At 38.1% G+C, this 13227-nt stretch overlaps 1 protein-coding gene across 3 annotated transcripts in view; it reads right to left on the bottom strand.

The window, feature by feature from the left end:
• LOC108263736 (adhesion G protein-coupled receptor A1) overlaps positions 1-13227 on the bottom strand; it is a 249881-nt gene that overhangs the window by 18648 nt on the left and 218006 nt on the right. For all 3 annotated transcript variants that reach the window (XM_017464813.3, XM_047154070.2, XM_053679792.1), the window contains 2 exons: positions 5798-5925; positions 869-992 (listed from right to left, as the gene is read on the bottom strand). In XM_017464813.3, the coding sequence (XP_017320302.2) occupies positions 869-992; positions 5798-5925 (252 nt within the window). The remainder of the gene's footprint in view (positions 1-868; positions 993-5797; positions 5926-13227) is intronic.

Genomic DNA, 13227 nt, shown 5'->3' with positions numbered 1-13227 from the left:
TTGAATAATATTGTCAAGAGGCATTTATGGCTATAATAAGCAGCATGACTGTAGTTTATTCTAAAAGCTACTTAACAAGTGATTTCTTCAGATAGCCTTTATTCTTTTATAGCTTCCATTTTCACTTCGTTGACACAGTATGCATTAGTTCTCATGCTCTACTCTTCAGCACTGAGAAGTCATTCAGTGAGCATGAAAGGAATGCTGCATGAGTCACTGTATTCAGAAAAATGTAGCCTCAATTTCAGCTGAGTTTACCAGTGACCATTGGTTCAACTTGATTACTTTTGCAGGAGTCTTACAACAGAAACGATCTTAGGGACTGCATTGTGCCTAAGTGTTTTTGCAGACCATGCCTCTGACTTAATATAACAACACATTAGTCTTTGAACAACCACCTCTCTAGGGTCTGGAAGGCAGGGCTATAGCTTTCTTGTATATTATAGGTCACAATTTACTGTTACAGAATGAGCTACTCTTCAGAAATGTGTTCTATTAATATAGGTGAATACAGTCAATATATACTTTGCTCAGTACACTGCATAGATGAATGGTACCCTGGAGGTAAGATACATACACACAAAACAATCTTTAAAAAGCTCCAGTGGGATGGTGATAAATAATGCAAAAAGCTCCAATGAGGAAGAGGTCATCAAGCATGTAGCCATTGTTAGTAACACTCGCAGCACACACAGTTGAAAAGACCTGTATACATTAAGAAGTCTGTGCACAGCAGTATGCACAAAAATAACATTTCAGTAGGCAGTGTTGCTTGAGGAAGAGAGAGAGAGAGAGAGAGAGAGAGAGAGAGAGAGAGAGCATGAAAGGGTTTAAAGAGTGTGTGATTATGAAAAGGCCATGGACTCACCGCTTGGCAGAAAATTGGGTATTTGATGCGGTTGATGCCTCCGGCGAACACAGCGAACGTCAGAGCTGTGTGGAAACAGAAGTTCAGGAGCATGTGCCATCCTTTCCGGCTGATCCGGATTGTACTGTTACAGAAAGAACATATAACACAGTAGTGTGTGGGCTGCGTTTTACACTTTAAAGCCTTAATCAAGAAGTTCTCTAGCTGGAAAACCCAATCAAATGGAGTGCTGTGTATGGGCTGGGGATCATCCTGTAAGACCCTGCTGCAGTTAGTTCAAAATCGTTCTGCTGCTTTTAGCACTGCAACAACAAAACATATAATGTGTATATTTCTCATGCTGAAGCACAGAGAAGCTTTGTTTCTGTTTTTAACTGGGGCTTAATGGTGTGATGACTCAACGGTCTCTGGGTTACTGATCAGAAGGTTGGGGGTTCAAGCCCCAGCACGACCAAGCTGCCACTATTGGGCCACTGAGCAAAGCCCTTAACCCTTTTTTGCTAAAGGTATCATGGCTGAACCTGTGCTCTGACCCCAACTTCCTAACAAGCTGGGATATGCGAAGAAAGATTTTCACTGTGCTGCAATGTATATGTGATGAATAAAGGATTCTTCTTCTTCTTCTTCTTCTTCTAATGATTAATAATAAACATCTATTTTAGTGGAGCAGCATCACTGACTATTTCTCATGGGTCAGACATATATACTCACCGTCTACTTTATTTAGACTATTGTCCATTATTATGGAATTGTATAATATTATAAAATGTTGCAAAGAAAAAAAATTGTTGATGACAGAGGTCAGAGGAAAATAACCAGACTAATTTGAGCTGACAGGAAGTCTATAATAACTCAAATAATATAAACTTTACAACCATTATGAGCGGAAAAGCATCCGCTGGTCTTTTTCCAGCCATCCATCCACCCACCCATCCATTTTCTATACTGCTTATCGTACTGGGTTGCGGGGAATCTGGAGCATATCCTAGGGAGCATGGGGCACAAGGCAGGGTACACCCTGGACAGGGTGCCAATCCATAGCAGGGCACAATCACATACACATTCACATACCCATTCATACACTACAGACACTTTGGACATGCCAATCAGCCTACCATGCATGTCTTTGGACTTGGGGAGGAAACTGGAGTACTCAGAGGAAACCCCTGCAGGGGAGAACATGCAAACTCCACACACAGGGTCCACATGGTGGGAATTGAACCCCCAACCATGGAAGTGGGAGGCAAACGTGCTAACCACTAAGCTGTCTTTTTCCAGTTTCAGGGAAAAGTTTCCTGTGCCTACTGTAGTATCAGATTCTTGTTCTTGGCTGACAGTTGTGGAACCTAATGTGGTTTTCTGCTGTTTTGAGCCCATCCGCTTCAGGTTTTGTCATGTTGAGCAATCTCAGATGCTTTTCTGCTCATCATGGTTGTATAAAGTGTGGTTATTTTCATTTACTGTATACATCCTGGTCATTCTTCTCTGACCTTTCTCATGAACAAGGTGTTTCCGTAGACCGAACTGCAAGCTCACTTTTGTGCACCATTCTGTATAAACACTGGATCATCAGATTCTGAAATATTCAAACTAGACTGTCTGGCACCAATGACTATGACACAGTCAAGGTCACTGAGATGTTTTCCACATTCTTATGTTTGAAGTGAACATTTGTGAACAAGTGAGCACTTGACCTGTATCTGCGTTATGTTGCTATATGATGGGCTATATGATAATGAAATGCATTAAGGGTTTTGATACTCTCTGCTATGCTTCTGGAGATGGCAACGAATCTCCCAAAATATTGCCCTATACACACTACATAGTCTCTCTCTGTCTATAAATCTGCAATGCTTAGGCAGGAGAGAGCAGTCGAGACTGTAAAAGCTTCAGTGGGCCATTCAGTATTAAACTGCCATCCTCACGAGAAAGTATGCGTATGTTTGTGTGTATGTAGGAATGGGTAGTAATGTGTCTGGATGTCTATGGTAATGATAGGACAGCAGTCAGGACTGCAAGATTAAGTACATTCATTATCATCATCCAAAGAGCAGCACAGAATTGCACTAAAAAAAGAAAGAAGGTGACATAGGGGTGTAGAATAATACTATCTAATCTGAGTTAAAGAAAGGCTGGCTTTGTGGATCAGTAAAAAAAAAAAATTTTGTGGATCAGTATGTACACTTCAGAGGTCTGTGGGTGTTGATGAGTGTGTAGACACAGTAACACAGCTCCCATCTCAATGACTAAGGCAGTCTGTTAGACGGGCCTGACTCATAGCAAATGGCCCAGTACCAGTTTAAAGAAAACAACTGAAGAGAAAGGATGAGGAAAAAGATGAAAGCTGAGGCAAGAGGTGTACTGAGATGGTGAGATCAACAAATCAAGACAGTTCACTTCAGTTTAAATGTGTTTTTCAAGCTGATAAAAAAGCTTTGCTGGACAGTCAGAATTGTGAATGAACCTTACAGTTCTGTTGGATGTGGAAACAGATACATACACACACACATATGAACACGTGACTAAACACACAATTGCATATACCAACAGCAAAAGCTTTGAGATTAATTACATCAAAGTTACATGCTAATAGGCGCACAATATAGTATATGCAGAGAAAAAGTGCAAAACGTGCTGTGGTCACATAATGTACTCACAATGAGTCTGAAATTAATGTTCAATTTATTAACATTGAGACTTAGGACAGAGATGTTCTCCTACTAAATGCAGTCTGCGTGAGGAACAAACTGAGGTTTAAAAACCTTCAACCACAGAGTCATCAAAAATGCTCAGGACTATAGAAGAAAGGCACATTCAGTAACAAATATAATGTGTTATTAAATGAAGTTGTTATTAAATAAAGAACAAGTAAATAGTGTGAGGCCATTAATATGTCTGATATGATTTATTTACTAATTGTATATTTTAATGAAAATATGTCTGGGTACAGGGTAAGTTAGCTACTTCATATAAAAGTGCTAATTAAACTATATTAACTTTTTTCTCTGTGACTTCTGTAACCCTTGAAAAATTGGCAATGTCACAGAAATCTTGTTTATTGTGTTGTTAAAGCACCTGAATATTTATTTAACTCAGGTTTAAATGTTCTCACGATATTACACGTTGTCATAAATAAATAAAAATATCTATGAATTAGTGTTCATTTCTTTAATGAAAACTGACGGAAAATATTTGTTGATGACCTTTTTTTCAGAGACGATGATGACGAGACAACACTGACATCATTAAACACTAACATGCAATACTGTCGACCAAAAGATGAGACTAAAATGTAGTTTAAAAAATTTTAACTTTACCAAAATCTCTTTATTTTTGTCGAAAAATAAGGGGAGGTAAAATATTATAGACTATTTTTAAAATCTAAATATTCTGTTTATTGGATAGCATGAGAGGCAGTTTCCTTTCCTGTGTTTCGTGCAGCATATCAGGACTAAGCAAGCACAGTGGGGCGTAGCTTTCAAGTTAACATTTGTTTTGGCTAGACAAACTAGACAAACTGAAATGTTAAACAATAATAATCTTATGTCTAAAAATGTCTACAGTTTTCAGTGACTAAAATGTCAACAGCTTTCATTGACTGAAACTAGACTAAAATACTTACTGTTTTCTTTAACTAAGATAAGACTAAAATGCCCAGACTTTTAGTCAAGTAAAACTTGACAAATAAAAAAAATTAAAAAAAACAGGATGAGGTTGACTAAATTTTATAAAAAAAAATGATCAGGGACATTTGACACAGGACTAGATTAAGAAATATAAAAAAAAATAACTGACAGAATTAACACTATTATGAATGAAAACAAGAAGTAGAACTCTGTGGTGCCTCACCAGCCAACAAGCCTAGTCTACTGTTACTAATTTGTATGCTTGAAATACCCTTACAATATACTTCAAACAGGAATGATTAATGAGCTATTAATAAAAAAAAAACATTTCAAACATCCAAGTCCTTGCTGTGATTTTGACCCTATTTGGATCAATTCCAAAATGTAATCAATTCATCTGCTGGTTACAATGTTAATGCCATATAAGTTCTACAAACATTTCAACCACTTGTTGTTGAGGTATAGAGATATAGAGATATAGTGCTAATGAGAATCTCAGTTTGATGGATGGACAGATGGACAGACAAACGTACAAGCTGAAAACATAATACCTAGTGGTTTTGTCTGCCTCCCAAAACCATGCACAAAACTGGCTACCATTAGTTGTCCAAAGTTTATCAAATTTAACAGAAAATGTTATCAGCTATACTTTGCATTTTTCCAACCATTTCCCCACTTTTTGGGTGATCTTAAATGTGTACACATTAGGAAAAAGGCAGACACTACTATCAAATATGTGTTGCTTAAACTGCACATCTAGGCTTGTACACCATTTCTGTTTAATGCACAAAATGGTCTAATTAAACCTAAAGTCAGGTTCATAGCCTTGAAGTACTCACATGTGTGTCACATTTACTCACATCCACACATTTACTGTAAGTTCTGTTGGTTATTTCTACCACTAAATTATTTATATGAAATCACGTCTCTGGGTCACCAGTGCACACTCAGAATGAGAGGAGATAGTTTGATTGGATATCATCTAAAAACATCTGCTGATATGGTCCTAACCACACTACATTTAACAATTACTCATTTCTTTGCCAGTGTGTACATACTGACCATACTGTAATACCCTGACTGTCTGCCTTATTTTTGTTTTCGCTTATCATGATAAAAAATCTCAAATATGTTCAAAAGTTAGACATAAAATTCCGTATGTTTAGCTACAATTGGCTTAACTAATGTTGTCTGGAATTGAACTGGACTGACGCTGAGAATAAAAGAGGACCATGTGCATCTTTATAGCGCCCCAATGACTTGGAAAATTAGACTCTAATGAGAGCGGATGGAACTGACCTACCTGTGGTGCACTATGTAAGTGATGATGGAAGCAAAAAGGCAGAGCAGCATGACAGCAGTGCAGGCATACACGACCGGGTGCAGGAAGTCCCCCGGGTATGGTGGGAACGACAGCACCTTCTTCAGATCCTGCAAGGAAGCAGAAAGAGACAATCAGTACCAGTATTGAACTGTTTTGGCAGTGACATCATCAAGGACAGCTGGGAATCAAGCAGCAGGCAGAGAGAAGCTGAGTAACCATGACAGCAAAGCAAATCAGCGCCAATAAGAACAGAATGTATGAGCAATGGCACTTGCTCAATCCTGTTTATCTGATAACAGCAATAAAAACACCTGCAGCACAATGTAAAGAACAAGTGACTGATTACTCATATGCATATTACCTGAGACACAGAGAGGCAGTAGAGTAAAATTTTTTTGAGTTTTAACATGACTTATTTGCCGTCTCCTTGATTGTAATAGCATATTGCTTGTTTTATATATATATATAAAAATATTGTTTTATATATTATATATATATATATATATATATATATATATATATATAAACTATTATTATTATTATTATTATTATTATTACAAATGAATTCCCAGAATTATTTTCTTCGACCTTCCATCTATCTTTCAATAAAAAAGCTTGGTTTTCATTGTCGCAATACCAATGGAAGTGTGAATGAACAAATCTTTATTCATCTTTATTAACTTCTTTATCCTGTTCAGGGTAGCAGTGGATCCCTGGATCACTTGTGGCAGGAACACATCCTGAATGGGATGAAGGTTCATCACAGAACACCATATACACACTCATTCACTCATAGTGTCAATTTAAAATAGCCAATCCAATTAGCAGAATTTTTTTGGGGAGGTGAGAAGAAACTGAAAAACCCGAAAGAAACCCAAACGGACATGGGGAGAAGATGCAAAACTCCACACAAACATTAATCTGAGCTCAGGTGGGCATAAGTTCCCCAAAACTGGACAGCAGAAGAATGGAATAAGACAGCAATGATTTTCCATTCTTCAGCTCCAGTTTTGGTGAGCCTGTGCCTGCTGTTGTGGAACCTAGTGTGGTCTTCTGCTGTTGTAGTCCATCCACCTCAAAGTGTTGTGCATTTTGAGATGCTTTTTCACTCACCACGGTTGTAAAGAGTGCTCATTTGAGTTAGCTGTCAGTTCAAACCAGTCTGGCCATTCGCCTCTGTTTTGACTTGAGCTGACAAATCAGCCTTGCTGACATTTGGTGAATTGGCTTCCAGACAGAGCAGATCTCATAACAAAGGAGACTTTTAAAAATAGCCAGACCACAGTCTGTCCAAGTAAAGTGGCATACTGCAGAAGAATGCTCACTGCAACATGTCTGTCACAAAATATGTCTGTATGATTTCCAAGCACGTCCAAAACCAGCAAAGTGCATACTTAGTACTGACACCCATCCAGGCAAGTCATTCACAGCTCACATTTTTAGTTTAATAAGATTTGAACGATCGAGTGTATAATAACCCAGAACACTGTGAACTTTTGTATTAACATTTTCCACACCTGCAAACTCAGTCATGTTGCACAATTTTTACTCAGTGTGGAGCTGGTTAAGGTTCTCACTGTGTGTTCAATGCTATAACAATATCATATACAAACAGCTGTCCACTTCCACTATGTTGCTCAAGAGCACTATATCTTGAAGGGTTCCAGATCCATACCATAGAAAAGAATAAAGCAGAAACATCAAGTAACTCTGATGTCTTTTGGTTGATGGTAGATTGATAGGATATCGATTTATTTTTTCAGATGAAGATCCTGTAGCATACCATATTACCATGGTACAATATTATGCATCAGCACAGGCCAATTTCCTTAAAAAATATGCAAGTTCTATTAGAGGAGGCTTCATTAGAGAAGTGAGGAATAAAACATGTAGAGTGTGTTGCTATGGTAAAATAGTTAATGATTGGGTTGTGTGATGCACATACCAAAGTGCTTTATTCCTGTTAAACAACAGCACTTTGTCAACAAATACAATTTTAATTCATTGAGTGACAAGTCATGATTTTTAACCATTTATAGTTACATTTAATGTTGTGGAATGTCCATAAGACAAGTAGTTTGCTGTTATCATATTATCAGTATTTTGTAGCAGCTATAACAGTTGTTCCCTTTCTAGCCTATGTTTATCATCTCTTTTTTGAAGTTAATATGACATAGTTAAAAAAAATGCAGCTTGTCATATTACTGAGAAACCAGAAAGCACAAACTCCCTTGGGAGAACACGGTTACCTCGCACCTCCAGGGTTGGGAGTTCGAATTCCGCTTCCCCCTATGTGCGCAGTTTGCATGTTCTCCCTGTGCTTTGGGGGTTTCTTCCGGGTACTCTGGTTTCCTCGCCCAGTCCAAACATGTGCTGTAGGCTGATTGGCATTTCCAAATTGTCTGTAGTGTGTGAATGGGTGTGTGAATGTGTGTGCAATTGTGACCTGGTACTCCATTATCCTTACACTGTGTAGGATAAGCGGTATGGAAAATTAATAGATGGATGGACTAAATAAATGTAGACTTACCATATCAATGATTATAGTTCTATATTTTTTAAAGAACATGCTTTTTTAAACATCTGTTTATGGAGTTTGTTACAACAATTTACTATTAAGTACAACAGCATTACAGAGTTACAGAAATATTAATTGACAACCCCTGATCAATCATATTCATGAATTAAACATTGCTGTAGTTTAAGTCTTCTATAATGCTTGGCCACAAATTAGGCATTTACTTTCTACAAATATGGTGCTTTGTTTTTATTATTAGGAATTTTTGAAGGGCATTTCTGTAAAGCTGGTTTGAAGCTGACTGACTATTCTATTCTCTCAATATGAATCTTTATTTGGAGGTTCTTTATAAGGCAAATGATGCCTAACAAATCACACTCTTCTTTTAAATGCTAATAAATCTATTATAGTAAGAAATGGCCTCCATTTATCATGTCAGACCCATAGACTAGTGTGAGATGCATTATTGTTTTTAAGACATTTCTTTTCTAATATGATTGGCAGCCCCTGCAGAATCGTAGTAAATTCTAGTAAACAGAACAGAGCAAAATATTTTTGTATGATTATTTATCAAATGTCTAGGTGGACCTTGAGCTTGTAGCATCACATTTCATCTGAGAAGTGGCTCAACTTAGAGAGGTCTCTTTTAAGTCAAAGTTTAAGACTAGGCTGGTTAATTTTAAAGTTACCCTAATGTGTGTGTGTGTGTGTGTGTGTGTGTGTGTGTGTGTGTGTGTGTGTGTGTGTGTGTGTGTGTGTGTGTGTATATGTATACTGTGACATGGTTTACCAAGGTTAGTGGGAGAAACTTCAGTGGCCTGCACAGAGCCCAGACCTCAACCCATCAAATACCTTTGGGATGAACTGTAATGCTGACTACACCACAGGCCTCATCACCAGACATCTATGTTGGACCCCACTAATGCTCTTGTGGCTGAATGGACAAATTTTCACAGCTACACTCCAAAATCTAGTGGAAATCCTTCCCAGAAGGCTTATTATTTCATAGGTAATTATAATAGCAAAGGGGGACCTTTGTATCTGGAATAGGATGTCTAAAAAGCACATATGGGTATGATGGCCAGGTATCCACAAACTTTAGGCCATATAGTGTACAGTTTGCACTGTGTTTGCAGGGTTTTATAATTTGTATTAAATTCATCTGTACATTACCAATGAGTGTGAAAATACCTCCATTAAACCCATTTAACAATTACAAACATCTTTACAGTTACAACATAAATCAAATCCCATTGACTTCTTATTGGGCTTTTAGAAAAAACAGGGTTCTTTACAATTTTTTAAAGGATATTTTGATAATGGAAGGTTATCAGCTTCCAAAAGGGGTTCTAATTGGACCTTGTTCTAAAACACTGTTTTAATACACAGACCGCATAGACATAGGATAGAATATTATACATGGACACAGAAGGGTTCCTTCTGAGGGACTACCAAAAGACCTTAAGGGTTTTCCATTCTCTAAAACAACTAATATGTACAGTTTAATGTTTTGTGAAAACAAGTTAATGTAGCTTCATGTTTCTGGTTGACACAAGACCTTTGCTTAGATAAGCCAGCTAGCATAAAGCTGAGTTTACACTGTACCGTTTTTGGCATGATTTTGCTGTCACATCGTGAAAAAAAAATTTTTTGGCTGTCTAAGAATGCATAATGTGACATGCTCACCCATGGCAGCCAAGACAGCCAATGATGATGTTCTGGTAGTGACAGAATGTTTTATTAAACTCTCAGAGCTCTATGATGCTTGTCTAAAAACTACCAATAACAGGGCAGTACAAGGTAGGACGTAGTAATTTCCGTTAGTAATGGTAATAATCTGTTAGAATTCAGCCAAGATATTACTGGGATCATCTTGTACAGTGTGACAGGTAATAATCTTAAAAGAAATCACACAGTGTAAAACAGGTTTGAGATGAGTACAGCTCGGATCAGTGAATATATTGCTGTATCTGAATTTTTTTTTAATCATCCATTTTATATCTCTTTAGTGATGGAGAACTGATCCAGTCAATTAGAAATCATACTAATTATTACGTGGTATCATGGTATAATCCCAGACTTCATTACCTTGTTCTCTGTTAACCTCCTGATCATTCCAGCTGAGCTCTCAATAAGTCGTTAAAGCCTATCAGTATATTAGCCTAACCTTTCGCCACTCTAGCCTATAGACAAGCAGCTAGAACCTCTCAGCTTTAGATTAGCTGTAACTCTAAATCCTTTAAACCTGAGCACACAAGCTTGGCAACAGCTACTAGACCCTGTCAGTACATTAACAATGCAGTGCTGCAAAAGCATTAGCCTAGCTGCTTCGCTAATCCCTGCAATCCATGCTAATACAAGCAGGTCGGATGCTGAAATCAAGGCTACTGCTGCTGTTGAGGTTCCACAGGCTCATTATTCACACTGTTTGATCCAACCCTCGCTAAGCCTATGTAGCCTTAGCTGACTCTTAAAGTGCAGAACGCAAAACCTGAAGGGAGTTGACCAGAAAAAAAAAATGACAAGTGAGGGTCTGAGAAAGAGAGCGAGAGAGTGGGAGAGAGAGAGAGAGAGAGAGAGAGAGAGAGAGAGAGAGAGATGGAATGGGAGAGAAAGGACAAGGGCAGAGAAAATAATGGAATAGTGGGAGTTGTAAATATTTATCCCCACCAACAAGGCAGGGGACTCGCACACAAAAAAGACACTGAGAAATGGATTTATAGCCACCCCCCCCAACACACACACGCCTGCACACACACACACACATGTGGCACTAGCTGGCCAAGAGATGAAAATCTTTTGGCTGGTAGCCCAAGCACTCAAAGGCTGTATCATCCTTATTGAGCAGTGACTTATCTGGAACTGAAGAGTTAGCAAATCAAACCTCAAATAATAATAAAAAAAAATTTAAATGGCACAGCTACACATATATCTCTTAGAAAAGCAGGCACCACACACACACATATACGCACACACACAAATTTTTATTATAGCCACATCTACACAAAAGCTATTTGCCCTAATTTTTTTCATGTTTCGAATATTAAAAGGCTACTTGTGTTCATAAGTCAGAGATCACAATATCTGAATTTAGACCAAATACAAACATAGAGCAGGCTGATAGTTTTCCCCACACACAGCCACATAAATCAATTTCATTTATATAGTCTTTGTAACAACAGACATTTTCACAAAGCATTTTTTCAGAAATTCAGATGCAGATGCTGATGGAGATCCTGCAGCAACCTATAATACAGTATTACACATCAGCACAGGCCAATTCATTTAAAACCTTCTCTGAAACAGAAAAAAACATATGGGGGACACCACACACACCACACCCCATCCATCCCTCCATTTTCAGTACCGCTTATCCTACACTTATCCACACACACAGGGCGGAGGTGGGATTCAAACCCCCAATCCTGGAGGCATATGTGCTAACCACTAAGCCACTGTGCCCCCTCACCACATCCCATAAGAATAAAATGTTATCTATCACTACAGAGACACTCACAATCTTACAACCAAAATATAGGGACTAAGCACAAAACCCTCAAATAACCAGAAATAATAACTGATGACACATACAGCTAGCATGTTCTAATCATTGCTCTCAGGTTTACCAATAACCTCTAGAACCTAAGGATGGCACATTTAAAATATAGCTCATGCTGAAACAGCAATGAGAGAACCAAAAACAGGTGGAATGACCTTGAAAAACAGCATCATAACACCAGAAAAGACCTGAAACATAATTAAGGAGTAAAGGTACACAAAGATCTTTCATTACCTGGGACTTTCACTCCTGGCTAGGGACTTTAATTCTCTGCAGGGAATAATGCCTCAGTTACAATAATCACTAAATGTTAATCTGTGATGGTTTAAAACTGTATTCAATTTGAAAGCAGCACAGCATATTGAATTATGTTTTGCATAATTCTGTCCACACACACACACACACACACACACACACACACACACACACACACACACACACACACACACACACACACACTCTTAGGGACACATTATTCTAATTCACACAGAAACTCAGATTCACATCCTCAACAAAGAGATTACTGAAGAGCAAAGAGCATTAGCTCTACATTATGTGTAAATTAATTGGAAACATCCCTTCCTTAAATACACAGCTGCTACATAGCTGTAAACAGTAGTGAAAATGTTATTTTATACCACAGTATTGTTGACAAGTGGTCTGCAAAGTAGTTTGTCAGTGCTTTTACCAGTCAGGGTTTTGTCTCCACCACAGGAAAGTCTCTCAAGACACCGATGTCTTGGATGCATGCTAGAGTTTGTTGTAATGCTGAAAGGTAAACCTTCACCAGAGTCTGAGGATGTGTGCACTCTAGAACAGTTTTTTTTTTTGTTTTTTTTCAAAAACCTCTCTGTATTTGGATGCATTTATTTTTTCCTCTGACCAGTTTCCCTGTCCCTGTGAAGCACCCAATAGCATGATGCTGGCACCATCATGCTTCACCACAGGGATGGTAATAGCCAGTTGATGAGCAGCACCTGGTTTTTCCAGACATACAGAGGTGCTTGAAAGTATAGAATTTTCTATATTTCTGCATAAATATGACCTAAAACATTATCAGATTTTCACACAAGTCCTAAAAGTAGACTCAGAGAACCCAATTAAACAAATGAGGCAAAATTATTATACTTGGTCATTTGTTTATTAAGGAAAATGATCCAATATTACATATCCGTGAGTGGCAAAAGTATGTGAACCTTTGCCTTCAGTATCTGGTGTGACCCCCTTGTGCAGCAATAACTGCAACTAAATGTTTCCGGTCCTGCACATTGGCTTGGAGGAATTTTAACCCATTCTTCAGTACAGTACAGCTTCTACTCTGGGATGTTGGTG

Source organism: Ictalurus punctatus, chromosome 3, assembly GCF_001660625.3.
Source record: "Ictalurus punctatus breed USDA103 chromosome 3, Coco_2.0, whole genome shotgun sequence".
Taxonomy (NCBI): Eukaryota; Metazoa; Chordata; class Actinopteri; order Siluriformes; family Ictaluridae; genus Ictalurus; species Ictalurus punctatus.
Note: the sequence above shows the minus strand (reverse complement) of the source record. Positions and strands in the feature narration are given on the sequence as shown.